The sequence below is a fragment of the Cyrtonyx montezumae genome, unplaced genomic scaffold (assembly GCF_038088225.1).
Source record: "Cyrtonyx montezumae isolate F1298 unplaced genomic scaffold, pur_monq_1.0 scaffold_10, whole genome shotgun sequence".
NCBI classification, from domain to species: domain Eukaryota; kingdom Metazoa; phylum Chordata; class Aves; order Galliformes; family Odontophoridae; genus Cyrtonyx; species Cyrtonyx montezumae.
The window spans coordinates 22481294-22498246 of NW_027071826.1; the positions used below are offsets into that span (position 1 = coordinate 22481294).

At 51.0% G+C, this 16953-nt stretch overlaps 1 protein-coding gene and 1 long non-coding RNA gene across 3 annotated transcripts; one reads left to right on the forward strand and one right to left on the reverse strand.

Moving 5' to 3' along the window:
- Window positions 1–6446: 6446 nt before the first annotated feature.
- Window positions 6447–13003, forward strand: NKX2-1 (NK2 homeobox 1). 2 transcript variants are annotated; one of them, XM_065752759.1, is made up of 3 exons: window positions 6447–6727; window positions 10512–10888; window positions 11452–13003. In XM_065752759.1, the coding sequence occupies exons 1-3, from the start codon at window positions 6675–6677 to the stop codon at window positions 12120–12122; spliced, it is 1101 nt and encodes a 366-aa protein (XP_065608831.1). In that variant the 5' UTR covers window positions 6447–6674; the 3' UTR covers window positions 12123–13003. The 2 variants fall into 2 exon arrangements, with proteins under 2 accessions (XP_065608831.1, XP_065608840.1); XM_065752768.1 differs by lacking the exon at window positions 6447–6727 and adding an exon at window positions 7443–7823.
- A 4-nt stretch (window positions 13004–13007) lies between these two features.
- On the reverse strand, window positions 13008–13869 carry LOC136058944 (uncharacterized). The gene is made up of 2 exons (XR_010623170.1): window positions 13635–13869; window positions 13008–13461 (listed from the first exon to the last, which is right to left on the reverse strand). It is a non-coding gene; the product is annotated as an uncharacterized LOC136058944 (long non-coding RNA).
- Window positions 13870–16953: the final 3084 nt, after the last annotated feature.

Consider the following 16953-nt stretch of genomic DNA (forward strand, 5'->3'; position numbering starts at 1 on the left):
GCCATTTCAGTACTCAAATGATGATAAACTTTCAAATAACACTTTGTTGAGGGAAGAATGGGACACTTGGTTTGTCATTCCCTCTCCTGTAGTTGCCAAAATAGCATAACTGAAGCACACTGTATGCTGAATCATGTTTTATTCAGGGATTGCACTGACTGAGCTGACTGCAACTTTGTAGTATGGAGCTTATATTTTTACTCATCTACAGAATATGATTTGTGCTTCACAGGTGGAAGTGTTCTTTACTTTCTCACAACATCCCATGTAGATGTATCTGGGAGTGTACTCTGCTATTCAAATAAGAATGTATGGATGTACATTATATGTTCTTAATTGTGATTTCTTCCTGCTATTAAAGCCATTTTTAGGTAAACAGCATTGCATGATGATTAAGAAAATCATCCACTAAAACATTCTGCTGGTTTAAAAAAAGAGGTAGGAGTGGCTCCCTAATCAGAAAAAGGAGAAATGTCTGAAAGCAGCTTATTTTTCATCCCTGTAGAAGAGGAATCAGTACCGAACATTATTTTCCAAGAAGCAAGAAAACAAATCATGTAAGAATTCAGACCTCTGACCACTTCTGAAAGGGAAAGCTAATGGAAACTGCACCTCCTGGGGGACATTACTGCATATCATCACCTAACAGTGACCTTGAGGGAGATGAAACTGAAGAGAAATGGAACTGAATGCGAGGGAGGTAGAACTGTTCTCATATCTGAATCTGCAGCAGAATAGTCAGATCAAATGCAGAGAACGGATCAATGAATAAATACCAAGTGAACAAATATTTTCAAGCTTTGCAAAGGAATGGCATGCAGACTGAGAGAAAGGCAAAGTCCTGCAGTCTTGCCATGTTGTACAAATGCAGGATACATAGTGAGTCGTCCAGAAGAGGAAAATCTAGAGAAGCCCATCAATTTATGGGGTGCACATTCAGCAAACCATTATGCCTTGCAAGGAAGAGGCTGTGGAGAGCTGAGCATCTGCAGTTCCTTTAAAAGTTCTTATAGAAGCCAATTTTATTGGAGGTGCCTCTTTAAAACATGTTTCAAACATCTTTCTCTTATTTCTGAAGTGGTTGGTCAAGGTAATTTACAACTTTCCTAAGTGTGAAGGACCTACAGCCTGCATGGCATTGCCAGTACTCGAAGTATGGGTTATGTAGAAAAGTGTTCAGCTGTGAGTTTCATACCTGGTCACAGGCAGTGTCCCACTACTCCAGCTCTAAAGAAAGCTCTCACAAATATGCTGCCAGTGCTGGTGAGCTGCTGAAAGTGTGACAACAGAAAAGAGAAGAAGTCTGTGGGACTAGAAGGAAGCCTATGGGTGGCATCCTAATGATGGAAAGGGGGAGGAGGGGCTGGTGCAAAGTCAGTTGTGGCAGCCACTGTTACAGCCCCCAGCCTTGCCACAGCTGACATCATTGACTCCAGCTGCTACCCACCAGCAGCTATGGTCAGTTGCTGCAGTGAGCTGTACCCAAAGCAAGATCTATTTGGAAATCCCTGCTTCATGCAATATGCATTTCCATTTGAGTTTCCAGCCTGCACTCAGGAAAAAGACTTCTTACTTGAATAGGAGTCAAAATGCAATAATGAAAAGTAAGTACTCTGTGATATGTTTTACAGTACAAGCTTTAAAGCTTGGACTGTAAGTACCAGAGACACTTCCCAATGAATTTAAACACAACACTTATTCCTCATACTGGGCAAACCCTGGGCCACAGGTGGAAAAGTGGCAGGACATACTTCTGCCTGAGGGAATGACTGTGCACACACGCTCCTGAGCACAACCTACAGCCCTGTTGGTAGTCCCAAAACAGCAGCTGTGGAGTTGCCAAGTCACCCAAATGCTTTTTTTTTTTACCCACTCTTCACCTGGTGCAGGAAACAGGTTGGGTCCACCATCCATCTGTTGACCACATGACTGTGGCCAGACCTTCACCTCCTACACTTCAAAAAGGGCATGAAATCCTTCCTCCTCTCAGCCTAAGCCCATTGAAAATCTGAAGATGTGTTGAGATCCCATAGAGAAGATAGAATGGGAGTGTCATGTTTATTTACCTGTAGAGTTGTCTCTCACAATGGGACACAAGTGCAATCCTCTCCCTGCCTTCTGGTGACCCATCCCTGGGAAGCTGGAGCAGGCACCCCTTGGAGTGGCAGAGTCAGAACAGAAAGTATACATGTTGATAGCAAAATGACTCTTCTCCCAGTTCCAGTGTTAAGTGCCCAGTGAATGAGTTTGACTTCACAAACTCAAGGACTGCCAGCTTAGGTTGCTTCCTCCAATACTAACATGTAAACAAGTTACTCACTTGGTGTTTTTTCTGTTAATGTTATTCAAAGACAGCAAAATGCTCTAGAGTATTTCGGTTCCAGTTGTGGAAACGAAGCATGTATAATTACCTATGTGGGTAGCAGTCCATCTCATACCCTTACTTATGCCTCTGAAGGATATTATCTCATTATATCAGCTTAGCAGCCTTCTTTCCCTGGAATTTGAAATAAGCAAAGCACATAAAGGAATGATGAAACAACTAATTATATGGGACATTATTTTAAAAACTGTACAGTGGTCAAAATCCATTAATGGACTATTTTACATCATTAAACTACTTCCAAGAAAGTATCTAGGCTTTTTCAGCATAAACATTTCTACATTGAAAATGTAACTTGAATCTAACTCTATGGTTAGCTATTTTTTGAATAAGTATAATATGTGCTTTCATTTACAACAGGGCAAAGATTAGTGAAATTTTTAACTTCATTATGTCTATCATCCAAAGTAATTTAGAAGAGAGTCCTACTACACAGAGACTCTTCTACACTAGAATGCTAATAGCAACTAACGTCTGGGGAAACAGAAAATAAAGTTGCTAGTAAGGACTTCTTTCAACACATGTTTTGGGATTTTTATATTGATAGAAAGTATTATTCTAATTCCAAGGTAAAATATTTCTGGACTTTCAGAAAGATCTTGGGTGTATTTTTTAGGTCACAATACAAATAGACTTGGCTTTGGTCTCTAACTCACAGTCCTTCAACCTAACTGAATCTCAAAGCTAAACTTCATTCCTTTCTTCCTGTTTACTGATCAGAAATAAAGCTCCTGCAAGGGTGTTACATATGTGAAACATATTCATCAAAATTCACTTGTGATTGGAACCCTGCTGCCAACCTCACTATACTATGGGACACAGAGACCAACTCTGTAGATTATCAGTATGGGATGTAAGAATGTTATCAAGGGCAACAGAGGGAGGTGGTGCTGGAAGAAGTGAACCACTTAGAGCCTTCTTTGAAAAGTTCAGTACTGTGGGATAGCCCAGGACTGCTGATGGGGTCTGACCTAAGCTGATCTTGGCCATCAGGATGTTCTGTCCGACCCCAGTGTCTCAGAAGTAAGGAGAGCTATTGTTAAGTCCTGTGGGTCAGGTCTCAGGGGATGAGCAGAGCTTCCCTGCCGTGCATATGTCTCACTGTATAAGTAACGTCTGAGATCCTGCTTACAGGAGGAAACTTTTTAAAAGATGGTACCCAGGAACAGAATTAGCTGAAGCTAACTGAACTCTTTCCTGGTGAGAGGAATGAACCATCAGTGCTCTGGGCCATATGTGTGTCAGTAGCTGGTTAACAAGGCATGGAAGCAATGCGTTAGCATGTATAGACTCATTACTAAATTTGGTAGTAGGACCAGCAAAAATAAAGTTCATTGTTGGGTCTCACTACAGACGGCTTCCTTTGTGCGGCAGCTTTTTACATCAGTTCTAGATATAAAACTAAACCTAACAGTTGTAGTAGTCATACTGAGGGTGTGATCTTCCCAGGAGACTCTGGTTCCCATGAAGTGAAAAGAAAACTTCTAAAACATCCCTAGAATTGCCCTTGGTCTTCTGAAATGATCATCTTTCCCTAGGAAGCCTTCTGTATCTTCTGTTCCAGAAAGAAAATCTGAACATCAAGGCAGACTGAGTCGTAGTTTATTTAGGACTCAGTGTAAGTATAATGTTGATTTTAAGGTTGATGTGAGAAATAAATCCAGCTGCCTTTTAGAGCAAGCAGTTTGGTCAGCCTGGCCCAAGCAAAGCTCAGCTCACTGACTCATCACAGCTCTCCCTCTGAGCACCTCAGCGCCAATGGCACAGAAGATTTGCTTTCTGCACTCAGAGAACATGGGGTAGTCAGGCTGTACTAACATGGAGCAACCAGGCTGTCCCCACAGGAAGAGAGAGGAGCTGTGTTCATAGACCATAGGCTCAGGTGTAGGAAGAAGATGAGGAAGAGGCATTCACAACAAGAAGTTTCTGAATGAGAATCTTTTGTGCGTGTCGAACCAGGGGCTGGACTTTGTGATCCTCATGGGTCCCTTCCGATTTGGGATGTTCCATGATTCTATGAATTGGTGGGAGCACAATTTGGAATTGTTTGCGCTGCTCAAAGGGAACACCTGGAGCAGGCACAGATAATCTAACAGCTCCTCTTGTCCCACGCTACTGCTGAAAGATAATTTCTGGGAAAGGGAGAAGAACTCTGCTCAGATGCCGTGTTAACTCTGTGGGTGGGTGTTGCAAAGGAGCACTGGAAGAAGCAAACCCTTCCCACCGTATCTGGAGCAACACATAGCAACGAGGGTCCGATATTCACCTAAGCAGTCTACTGCGATACCCCATCCCGTTTCTTTCTTTCTTTGCCTTTGTGTCGGCCCGTTATCTCTTTGGGATATTTCACCAACAGAAGTCGCATGGGCGGGCTAGCGGAGGCCCTCCGGCCCCGGACGGGCTTGTGCTTCCCACGGTGGCCATCGGGGGCTGCTGCGGGTCGACTCCGGACGGAGGCCCGCGGACTCCGGCCCAGCCCTGCACTCCTGGGCATGGCCGGGATCCTCCTAGCGGCTTTGGAAACTCAGCAAACGGGATGCGGTAAAAAATATATATTTCTATTAAAAAAATTAATAATAAATAAAATGAAGCCAAGCGAGCCAGCTAACACCTTCCTTCCGAATTAAAACGTCCAGGGGAGATCAGAGCAAGGCACAGATCAGAGATCAGGGTAGGATTTGATGGGCAATGCCTCGGCCTCTCGGAGTCAGTGAGAGCCAGGGTGCGGCGGGTGGATGAGCCCGAAAGCTCTGTGCCTGCTCAGGGACGGCCGGAGATGTGCTGGGTGGCCCTTCCCTGTACCTTGCGGCCATGGGGACGGGACGGGGCTGCTCGCAACCCTCCTGTAACTTGTTCTCGAGTTTTGCCGTGAAAACAAAAGCAAAGCAAACAATTCCCTTCCCCCAGCCCGAAAATAAAGCTCGGGCACCACCCGGGCTGGTCGAAAGGACTCCATTGTCGTTTTTAAATGAGATATCTTTGCAACTGCTCGCCCCTCCCCGAGCCAGCGGGGAGCCGCCCGTATCCCTGGAAGCGAGAGGTAGCGGGGAACAAAAGGCAGACTCCGAAGTGACACTGGAAATAAAAGGGAGCTTTGGTTATCCCCAGGGAAAGGTCGAGGGGGAAAGGTCGCCTTCCCGCCAGCGCATGTACTCCCGGCGAGCTCGGGGCGGCGGCCCCGCTCCAGGAGCAGCCTCGTGGGTGCGGGTGAGCTCGGAGCCGCCCCTCGGAGGGGCTGCACGGGTCCAAGGGCGGTGTCCAAATCAAACCCGAGAGCAGCGGGGGCCGCGCCGCCTCTCCGCTCCCCCTGCAGCCGGGAGCCCCTTCCCCCTTGGGGCTTCAATTCCTCCCGCGGAGTTCGGTTCCCCCCGAGCCGGGCACGGCGGCCGCACGGCACCCACCGGCGCCGGACCGGGAGCCGCCGTCGTCTCCAGAGAGGAGGGGAGGGTGAGGGCCGGGCTGGCGGGTGGCCCACCTGCGGGCCAGTCTCCTCTTGGCAATATGTGCAGGCGACGGAGCTGAGGACCAGAAATGTGTGTGCAAATATGTGCTCATGCACAGTCGCTCCCGAAGTTATGCACCCTGCCGAGCTTGTGTGCGTGTCTGGGTATATAGACACAAGCACGTAACTCCTGCGTTATCTGAACTAATATACTGATAGCTGTATCTTAAAACCGATAAATAGATCGATCCTGGCAGGGTTCTGTTTGTAGATACTTGCCGATACTAAGAATTTCGTATGCATTTACGTCTGTATGAACCGTGACTATATTTTTAACTATATAGTGTAACTTTTTGCAAGTTGTCTCAGTCTCCTCCGGTACAACCACATTCTGACACGGCGCCAACGGTGCTTTGGGGCCGCAACAAGTCCTGCACGCCTGTACTGACAGTACTGTGGCGATCTACAGGCGTGGGAGGAATTGCACGCAGAGTGGCAATAAGGCCACAGCACTAATTGTTGATTATAACGGTGCCGGGGCGGGTGCCAGCCCGCACCTCGGCACGATGCTGCTGGCAGCCCCTCCGTGCCCGCAGCCAACGCCCGGGGCAGCGAGGAGGCGCCGGGCCTAGGCGTGCCACTGGGTCCGGGCACGGGGACCCCGCCCGCCCCGACGGCCTCGGAGCCCGGCCCTGGCACCTCACTGCTGGCCCCTCCCTGGCCCTCTCGGCCGAGAACGGCCCGGCAGAGGAGAAGCTTTGGGTCAGAGCATCGGGTCAGAAAAGTTCGGGAGTCATCCGAAAAGTAGTTCAGGAGGGCAGAGCCTCGCGAGTGGGTCCTCCGTACGAAATGCTCCACGCCCTGGGCAACTGGAGGAACAACTGGGCGTGTGCTGCCGAAGGGTGAGAATTTTCCTTTGGGTCTCTGCTTGGTTTGCTTGCATAGATCCCTACCCCAGGCGGAAGAGATTGCGACCGGCCCACTGCGGGATTCCCCCAACCTCACAAAATGACAGGGGAAGGGTGGCTATTCCCCAAAATGGCATGGACCCGTTGAGCCCCACCAACACGAGGGCTCGGGCAGGCTTCAGGCGCAGGGATGTGGCCGCGGTCACAGCCACACGGGGCCGCCCCGCGCGGCCGCTGCGGGAACGGCCTTTCCGCTCCCTCCCTGGGCTCCGGGTGCGGAGAGGGCACCTCTCTCCTTCACAGGCTCGGGGCTTTGAGAGGAGAATTTGAATCTCTGTGTGAATGTTACGTTTCTGCTAATAACCAGCGCAGGAGGAAGAGTTCACCCCAACTCTCACCTCATCTGTTCTAAGCTGGACTCCCTGGCTGGAAGCATAGAGGGGGATTCAAGCCTTTGCGTTTCAAAATTGCAGCCAACCTGACTCGGGGCTGGGTCCGGGATGGAGCTCTCTCCTCTGCGGAGCTACGGATGCTGGAGCGGATTAGAGGGGAGGGGAGAGCGTTTGTGACAAGGGCCTGGGGTGGGCACCGAGCAGCCTTCTGTGCCCCCCACAGTGGGTGGCAGAACCTCCAGCAGCCCCTCGCGGCGCTGCCTGGACAAGCACGTTGGGTTCCCTTCGGAGAAGCGCAGCGGCTCTCATAAAAAAAAAAAGAAAAAAAGAAAAAATACATTGTTGGCTTCGGAGAGCCCTGCGCGCACTTTCAAAAGGCGCTCCTTGAGTTCCCAGCCCCCGCAATCCAGTTGATGAGGAAACGCGCTGCGGTGTTGGTGGCACCGTTTCCATTGGGATTGGCACCGTTTGATTGACAAAGTCTCACATTCTTCCACCTCTCGAGTGTTATCAAACGGATTGTGTGGGGTCAGAAGCTATTGAAGGGACGTCCGTGTAGCCGCGTTCTGCAAACACGGGGTGAAGACCGTGCCTTTCTCATGAAAATGCTTCCACCGGGCAAAACGTGGCTCATCTTCCCTGCTCTCCTCCTTAGCATTTCCTTTTAACTCGAGCGTGTCCCTAAGCGGCAGCACCAGGTAAACGAACACAACGCCAGAGGCAGACCAAGCAGGGTCCTGCTGGAGCTGCCCCCCACCCCCCAACCCCCCCCCCCCCCGCCGGAATGACCGCGGACACAGCTCCGGCAATGGGGGCCGAGAGGATAGGGGTGGGCACCGAAGTGGTGGCAGAGAGGAGCAGCCGTGGCCCGACTGGCCCTGCAGAGCTATTTGGGGCGGTAAGGAGGATCAGGGGCTGCCCGGCTCCATCTCACCGGATCGATCCGGAGAGCCTCAAAAGTGCAGGTGGGACCTTGCGGGGTGCAGCGCCTCAGTATTCAAAGCTAGCGCTCAGCCCACCAAGGGAGCTTCACCCCGCTGCTCTCGCTCTAATCCCTCTCCACCAGCCCCCGCGCAGGGTCAGAGCCGGGCTCGTTCGGCTCCATCTCACCGAGCAGCGTTTCGGGGGCTGCCCGAGCACACCCATCGCAGCGGTGGTGCCCGGGACAGCGCAGTATGGGCAGCCCCCAGCCCGGCCCCAACCCCGCGGCACCTCCGTCCTTCCTCCCTGGATTGCTGAGACGGTGGATTATTATTTTTTCCTCCATCCACTCCCTCCTATTCTCTAAAGCCAATAAAGCAGGCAAGGAGGTGACGGGAGAGGAAGCCGAGGAAAACAAAAACAAACAAACAAAACTCCACAAGGTGAGGTCTAATGTCTCTCTCTGTAGGAGCAAAACCGAAGATCTTACTTAAAATTGCGCGCAGAAAGGGGAGTGTGTGTGTGTGTGTATGGAGGGACAGGGGCGGGGGAGGTGGGGGGGGGGGGGGCGGCAAAGGCGAGAGAGTGGGAAGTGAAGTGAATCTTTTAGGGATCTGGAAGGAATTGATCCGAAGGTCCGGAGAGGAAAGAGGCCGAAGGCAGAGCAGCTGCCCCCCATCCTCAAACAGCCCTTGTGCCCGCGGGACCCCGCGGACCTCCAGGAGCCCACCTCGGGGCTGGGGGGGGAGCCAAACGGGGCCAGGAGGGCCGAGAGCCTGATGGACGGAGAGTCTCCCGGTGTATGTGTGTGGAAAAGCTCACCTCTCGCGGAGCTCTAAAGTGTAATCAAGGCTGAGGCTCACACTTGAAGGATGTTAACTCTCATACGGGAACCTACTTTCTCCTAAACGGTTTCTTGCCTACTGAATGAGAGTCTCCCAATTGAGGCAAAATGATCCTTATGCGCTAATATCGAGCGCAGTCACAAAGCGACCGGCTATTTACGCTGCCACTTTAGACAAAGATATTTAGTTATTCCCGGGTAGCAAGTGCACTTTTGCATTTTTAAGCACGAACCAGCCGAGCACCAATATATTTACAAGTGCAATTACTAAATAGTTACTTGACACTTCAAAGTCACTGGGTTAACTGTACCTTCGCTGTAATTTCCTTAATATTCAGGTAATCGCTTTATTAAACGAGTTTCCCAGGGCTATGGGCCGGGGTGTGAAACGCCCAGCGGAGGTTTTTTCCTTCCTCCCGGGGCGCCCCGAAGTACACGCGTGGGGACCCAGAGCTGCGACGGTCTGCTCGCCGCGTGTGTGTGCATGGAGCTGGGAGTGGGTTCCCTTTTGTTCTTACGCCGGATCCCACAACTGATCCTTAAATACCAGAAATTGCGGTTCATTCTAAGTGGCAGGAGTTCGTTAGCAAGGTGCTGCGGCAGATGACCCGAGAGGTCTTCTTCATGCAGCTCCCGCGCTGTATAAATAACCTTAGAGAGCAGCCTCGGGTTCAGAGGGACCTCGGGAGCGTGGGGCAGCCTTTGCCTTTGGGAACAGCGAGAGACGTTTTGCACTAAACAGTTTCAGCACTGTGTCGCCCGAAGCAATTAAATTGCTGCTCGGTTTTGTAAACTTGCATCTTCCACCTCTTTCTGAGGTTAAAAAAAAAAAAAAGCCTTAGGTGAATGGAACTTGCTGCTTTAGGGAGACAAACGATCCTCGTACAGGGGGTCTCACACCGAGGGTCTTAGAGGCGCAGAAAGGAAATGTTCCTGGGATACCAGGTGCCAGAGGGTGTCCGTGCAGCGGGAGGAGCGGGAGGTGTGCGGGGCGCTGGTTGCGGGGCCCCTCCAGACAGATGTGGGGGGCAGAGGAGGGCCGCTCTGTGTGCCCAGCGGCTGCAGTCCCGCGCCAGCAGCTCTCCCGAAGGCCGGCTGCCGGTCTACGCACCCGCGGCTGATCTGAAATCTTTCCACCCAGGCAAACGGGGGCTTTTGGCATTGCTTTCCACTACTCATCCACTATATTGTAACCCCCGAGAAAAATAAAATGAGTTCTGCTCACGGGATCTCTATCCATCTCCCTGCCGCTCTCGCTCTCTCTCTCTCTTTTTTTTAAGACATAAAAAAAATCCTGACAAGTAAAACTTAAAGGTGTTTACCTTGTCATCAGCATGTAAGCTAATTATCTTGGGCAAGATGTAGGCTTCTATTGTCTTGTTGCTTTAGTGCCTATGCCCCGCCTCTGGTGGCAGCCTAAAACCTGGCGTCTGGCTAAAACAAACGAAAGGCAGCCCTGAGCCTCCACTCAATCCAATTAAGGCGGACTTCGTCCACTCGGTTACGTGTACATCCAACAAGATCGGCGTTAAGGCAACACCAGAATATTTGGCAAAAAAAAAAAAAAAAAAAAAAAAAGATTTGCCTCCCCTTCCCTTTTTTTTTTTTTTTTTTTCCCCAGCCGCCGAATCATGTCGATGAGCCCAAAGCATACGACTCCTTTCTCAGTGTCTGACATCTTGAGTCCTTTGGAGGAAAGCTACAAGAAAGTGGGCATGGAGGGCAGTAACTTGGGGGCTCCCTTGTCAGCCTACAGACAGTCTCAGGTTTCGCAGCCGGCCATGCAACAACACCCCATGGGCCACAACGGAACGGTGACTGCCGCCTACCATATGACAGCGGCAGGGGTCCCCCAGCTCTCCCACGCTACGATGGGGGGCTACTGCAATGGGAATCTGGGCAATATGAGCGAGCTCCCGCCTTACCAGGACACCATGCGGAACAGCGCTTCAGCGACAGGATGGTACGGCACCAACCCGGACCCCCGCTTCTCCTCAAGTAAGTGAGCCCGGGGCCGGCTGTCCGCTGGGGGGTGGCTGCGTCCCTCTCTGCCCCAGGGGCGTCGGGGGCAAAGTCGGTGCGGACTCCGCTCGCCCCCTCCCCCCCCCCAACCTCCCCCCTCTCCGTCCGTCGTTCTACCGCAGGATCGGGCCCCATTCCCCTTCGCCGGGCGGTTCGCGGCAGCTCCCGGGGCTGCGGGCGGGAGGGGGGAACCGGCAGCCGCTCATCAGCGGGAGACACAGCCCCAGGGAACCCGGCACTTTCCGGTCCCCAGCACTCCGCCCGGCCCCGGCAGGACGAGAGAAAGCGGAGCTGCTGGAGCCGCGGAGGAGTAGGGGGAGAGGGAAAGCCCGGCTCGGTGGAGCCCCCGGCCGCAGGGGCCGTCACTCGCAGGGACCGGGCGGCGGCACCCGGGCGGCGCGGGGGACGAGCGGGACCGGGCCGGGAGAAAGGGGGTCCCGCGGGCGGCGGGGGAACGCGAGAGGCGGCGGCGGCGATGGGAGCGAGGGCAGCGCGGGGCCGAAAAGAGCCGCTGACAGCGCGCCCCTTCTGCCTTGCAGTCTCCCGCTTCATGGCGCCGTCCTCGGGCATGAACATGGGCGGCATGGGCGGCCTGAGCTCCCTGGGGGACGTGAGCAAGAGTATGGCTCCGCTGCAGAGCACGCCGCGGAGGAAACGGAGGGTCCTGTTTTCCCAGGCCCAGGTTTACGAGCTGGAGAGACGTTTCAAGCAGCAGAAATACCTCTCCGCCCCCGAGAGGGAACATTTAGCCAGCATGATCCACCTCACCCCGACTCAGGTCAAAATCTGGTTCCAGAACCACCGCTACAAGATGAAGCGGCAGGCCAAAGACAAGGCTGCGCAGCAGCAGATGCAACAGGAGAACGGGTCCTGCCAGCAGCAGCAGTCCCCCAGGAGGGTGGCGGTGCCGGTGCTGGTGAAAGATGGCAAGCCCTGCCAGGCGGGCTCCAACACCCCGACTGCAGCCATCCAGAGCCACCCGCAGCAGGCGGCCACGACCATCACGGTGGCCACCAATGGCAACAGCCTCGGACAGCATCAGAGCCATCAGACAAACAGTGCGGGGCAGTCTCCCGACATGGGACAGCACTCGGCCAGCCCTTCCTCCCTGCAGAGCCAAGTCTCCAGTTTGTCTCACCTGAACTCTTCCACTTCTGACTATGGTACTGCCATGTCCTGCTCCACCTTACTATACGGTAGGACCTGGTGAAAAGGATTAAAGAAAGCGAAACAACAACAAAAAAGAAAAAAAGAAAAAAAAAGGAGCAAAAAAAAAAAAAGAAAAAAAGCAGATTTTCCCAGTCACACAAATCTCTGTCCTGTCCGAAGTACTGGGTGCTGTCCTTTTGCTCTTTTATTATTTTTCTCTTTTTATTTTTTCCCCTAAAACTTTTTTTTTTTTTTTAATCAGTGGTTCTCTGAGGACCCTAAGAGAGAGAGGGAGAGAGTGACTTTTTGTTCCATTCGCGGATACTGTGACGGTTTTGGGTCTTTTTTTTTCCATTTCCCCCAGCTTGCTGTGGGGGGGTGTTAAACCAATTCTGACCAATAACCACGGAGCAGTCTGCAGACAGGGGCCCGTCGGTAGGCATGGCCCGAAGGCTCGGATTGCAGATGGACCCTTTGCCAGAGTCTAGGACTTGCATGTAAATATAGAGATTGGGGGGGATGGGGTTGGGGTTTTTCCCAAAAACGCGGTCGCGGCACTCAGCCACAGAGCAACCTCCCCCCCTCCACGGCTCCGCTCCTCAGCCCCATCCCAGCGATGGAGCCGGGGGGGGGCCACACGAGGCTTTGGCTTTTCTTTTACGTTTGATGTGAACCTGTAGATGTATAATGCTGTCAAAAGTTGGACTAAACCCATAGTTTTTAGTAGCCTGTATATTTTGTTGTAAAAAGGAAGAAAGAAAAAAATACAATCAACCAAACCAACCCCACCCCCTTTTTTTTATGGACACTGGTCGTCCCCTCGTAAACCCTCCGGCAGTTTGTTCTTTGCGCACGCCGCCTTTTCCTGTTGTAACTTATGTAGATATTTGGCTTAAATATAGTTCCTAAGAAGCTTCTAATAAATTATACACATTGCGAATATTCCTTTTTTTAATTTTTTTTTTTTATTTTTTAATTTTCCTTCGACTCCCTCTTGACCCTCCTTTCCCCGCATCCCTATTTTTGTGCTGGATAGAAACAGGACCGGGACACTGCGGGCCCCGGGACGCTCCCTCTGGGGGGGACCGCGCCGGGATGCGGCGGAGCGCGGGACAGAGCGCCGAGTGAACGCGGAGTGAACGCGCAGAGCGAGAGCGCGGAGCTCCCGGACCGCAGGGGACGGGGTCGGGCCCTCACTCATTGCCTCTACCGGCGTTGGGGTCGACTGGGTCCTTTTTGCCGGAGAAAGCGAAGTGCTCCGGGAAGAGAGATCCAAATGCCAAAGGCGCGGAGGAGAAAGAAGGGAGAAGTGCGATGCCACTAGAAACAAACTAACGACGAACGTGCGTGCTGGCAGTGTAGGACGTGCGGCTGTTTTAAAGAGCGTCCAGTTTAAATACCTTGTGAAAACAAACAGACAAAAAAGAATAAGAACCATTTCTACCAGGTTTTCTTATGTACTTGTATTTTAAGTACAGTCACCTTATTTATAATCCAAATAAAAAGATAGTTTATTGTGTACGAACTGTACTTTGGGTTAACATTCTTTAAAGTGATATACTGGATTACCCACCCGCACACACCTCCCAGGCAGTCAGACGGCCGTGCAGCTCTCCTTCAAACGCCAGCCCCAGTCTCCAGGAGGGGGGTTAGGGGTAGGCTCCGGCTCAGCTTAGAGCAGGTTGGGCTTTCGGTTTTTTTCTTCTTCTTTTTTTTTTTTTTCCTTTTCCCCCCTCTCCCTCTCTTTTTTCTGATTATTTATTTTTCTTTTCCTCTTTTCCTTTTCCTTTTTCTTTTTTTTATTTCCCTTCGTTTTCTTCTTTATTTTCCTAGCGATCTGGGAAGTGAGCAAAGAAGCAGATGCAGAAGGCATGAGAGTGAGTGTATGTACGTGTGTTGCGCCCGGCTGGGAAACCGAGGTGGCTTTGATTGAAAGGTAAATCTGATGGGTAATGCGAACAGTTAGATATTAACTCTGCTGTAAATATATAAAGCATATCCAGCGAAGCAGCTCATATTGGACAATCCTGAACTTCATATCGTTCTTATTCTCTCCGGTCCCAAATATCCCCTTTATGAGTGTAACAAAAGAAGTTCCCCATCCCGAAGGCTCTCGGTATGTTACCTTTGCATTTGCTGCTCGGTTTCGTTGTGGTATTTTTTTTTCTTTTTTTTTCGTCCAAGGCCCCCTCCCCTCCCCCCCCCCCACCCCACCCCCACAGTTAAACCACGGAAGCGACTCGCAGTCATTGAAAGCTCTCTGCATTACAGAGGTATTATGAAACGCTCATATTTTTGAGGAGAAAGCAAGCAGATTGCCGGAATGAAAACAAACCAACCTCCAGCTTAAGTAGCAGCTTTCGAAAGCCCTTTATTGATATAAGATAACCGGCATTACTCGGACACCAAGTGCTGGTTTGGATGGAGAATAAGGGAAATAGGGAGAATGAATAAAAAGATTATCGGATTCTTTCTGCCCCCCCGCTCCCTCCCTCCCCCCCCCTCCCCCTTCCTTATTTTTAACTAAGAGAACATCACGTGTGTTAGCAGGAATTTCGAGACCTTTCATTCTTTATATTACATCCCGCTTTACACAGCGGCAGTCTCAACTAACCCAAAGAATATTCTCTTTTCTTTCTTTTTTCCCCCCTCTCTCTACCGAGCCCATGTTCCTTTCGGACACACCACGTCGCGTTAAAGTCAGCCCCTCGATGCCCGTAGTGCTGCTCAAACGGGGAAGTGCTGGGGATCCCCGGAGTTTGCTACTGGGCTGCGAGGGGAGCGGGACCGGGGGGCACTCGGCCGATTCTTCAGTAGGGGATAGGTTGGACTAGATGATCTTGGTGGTCTTTTCCAACCTAAAAGATACTATGATCCTGACGGAGATAACACACAAGGCCGAGGTGGAAACTGCTGTGCTAAAGTCGATAGATGTAGTGAAAATGTGCATCCTTTCAGACATTTACAGCTAAGGAGCACTGAAAGGCCTTAAAACAGCCGAGAAATACCTTCCTCCGTCCATGAAAAAGCTAGTGGGGCTGGCATGTGCGACAGACACCCAGCCGGTGACTCTCATTATAGACCTCGGGGGAAATAAATGAATTTTATTGTGTCTCAGCAACCTCATAAACACATATTTGGTGGTGGGTGTAATTACTGTAATGGATTATTATGTACACTGACTTATCTTTCTTAAACTAGATTTAGTTTCGATTAAATAAACTCGTTTCCACTTTGTCTGATGTCGGCTTAGTTTAAAGTCTGTTTACTTGTTCCACAGAAAGGTGAATTCATCTCTTTATTAAGCACTAGAGACCGAGCAAACACAGTTCAAACTGTATTTACATATCAATCAGGAGAAACGCAAACAAACTGCTCTTTAACAATTTTATGATTTTTTTGACATTGTGTTATTACTTTTATCGTAAATTTATTTGTATAAAGCAGTTTTGCCTTCATTAGTATGAAGATACTTCGTTGCAATTTTGTCATTTCTTTTCTTTCTTTCTTTCTTTCTTTCTTTCTTTCTTTCTTTCTTTCTTTCTTTCTTTCTTTCTTTCTTTCTTTCTTTCTTTCTTTCTTTCTTTCTTTCTTTCTTTCTTTCTTTCTTTCTTTCTTTCTTTCTTTCTTTCTTTTCTTTCTTTCTTTCTTTCTTTCTTTCTTTCTTTCTTTCTTTCTTTCTTTCTTTCTTTCTTTCTTCTTTCTCTCTCTCTCTCTCTCTCTCTCTCTCTCTCTCTCCTTCCTTCCTTCCTTCCTTCCTGCCTTCTTCCTTCCTTCTTCCTTTCTTCCTTTTTTTTTAATATACATTTTTATCTCTGCTCTTCATCAAGAACATTCACTGGGCCGTAGGCATTGTGCAGCTTTTCTAAATTAAAATCAGTGCCTCCATCTGAACGCTCACTTCTTGCAGTACACCGACGCTCGGTCCCTCGGTAATCAATGCGATGTTTGGAGAATGGTTTGGTGAGGAGAAGGGGGCATGACTCGAACTGATGAGAGAAATGCGCCTTTCCAATTGTGACCGCTCCTTTATTGACATTTTATAGGGGCAATGAGGGACCCAGAGAGGAACGGCGCTCCCCTGCCTCTCTTCATTCCCTGGCGTTTCCCGTTAACAGGGAGAACCGCCGAGAGCACTTTTCCTGCTACAAGTGGGAGTTCGTGGTTGACTGCCATGGAGTGTGCACGGAGGAAAAAAGGAAGGCGGGGGGTGGGGGTGGTGGGGGGGGGGGAAGGAAAGAAAACCTAAAGAAAACAAAAGCCAAAAAGCCCCGAACCCTACCACCACCCCCACGACAATAGCAGAGGGCTCCTCCCGTTTGTTGTTCCCCAGCCAGCCGCGGGTTTTCCATGTCCCGCAGCCCCGGGCAGCGCTGGGAGCCGGGGCAGTGCCCGTCCGTCGGGCCGCGCTGGGAGCGGGGCTGGGAGCGCCCTCCTGCCCGCGGCGATCCGACGGCAGCGCAGTGCCCACGGAACAGCGCATCAGTGTGGGTCCCGAACAGTGTAATCTGAGACAGCTCCGAGATGACTCCGGGACAAGTTGCCACGGAGGGAGGGGAGGTATTCTGGCAGGTACGGGGCCCCACTGGGCCCCAGCCCTGGCCTGACTGGGGACGGCCGCTATTCAGAGGGACCCGGAGTGCGGCCCGAAGGAGTCCTGGAGGACTGCGGTCCTCCCACCGCGTCGGGTGCAAAGCTGAAAAATACTTTTTGCTGTTTGACCGCTGTTCCTCTCATGATCCCCTTCGGGGGCTGGAAAAAGCCAATCTCCAAACCCTAAGTAATGGTAACACTGTTTGTGTGCATCAAACGCACGCAGAGATCTGTCCCACTGCGGCTGTTGCTATGAGGTAGACAGAACACCATCTCTGGCAAAGGGGTGAATAATGAGA

Excerpts from the sequence above, each read along its gene's own strand:
- NKX2-1 (XM_065752759.1), top strand. The coding sequence starts at position 6,675 with ATGCTCCACGCCCTGGGCAACTGGAGGAACAACTGGGCGTGTGCTGCC. Across the intron at positions 6,728-10,511 it reads TGGGCGTGTGCTGCCGAAGG|CCGCCGAATCATGTCGATGA; the intron begins GTGAGAATTTTC and ends TTTTTTCCCCAG. Across the intron at positions 10,889-11,451 it reads GGACCCCCGCTTCTCCTCAA|TCTCCCGCTTCATGGCGCCG; the intron begins GTAAGTGAGCCC and ends TCTGCCTTGCAG.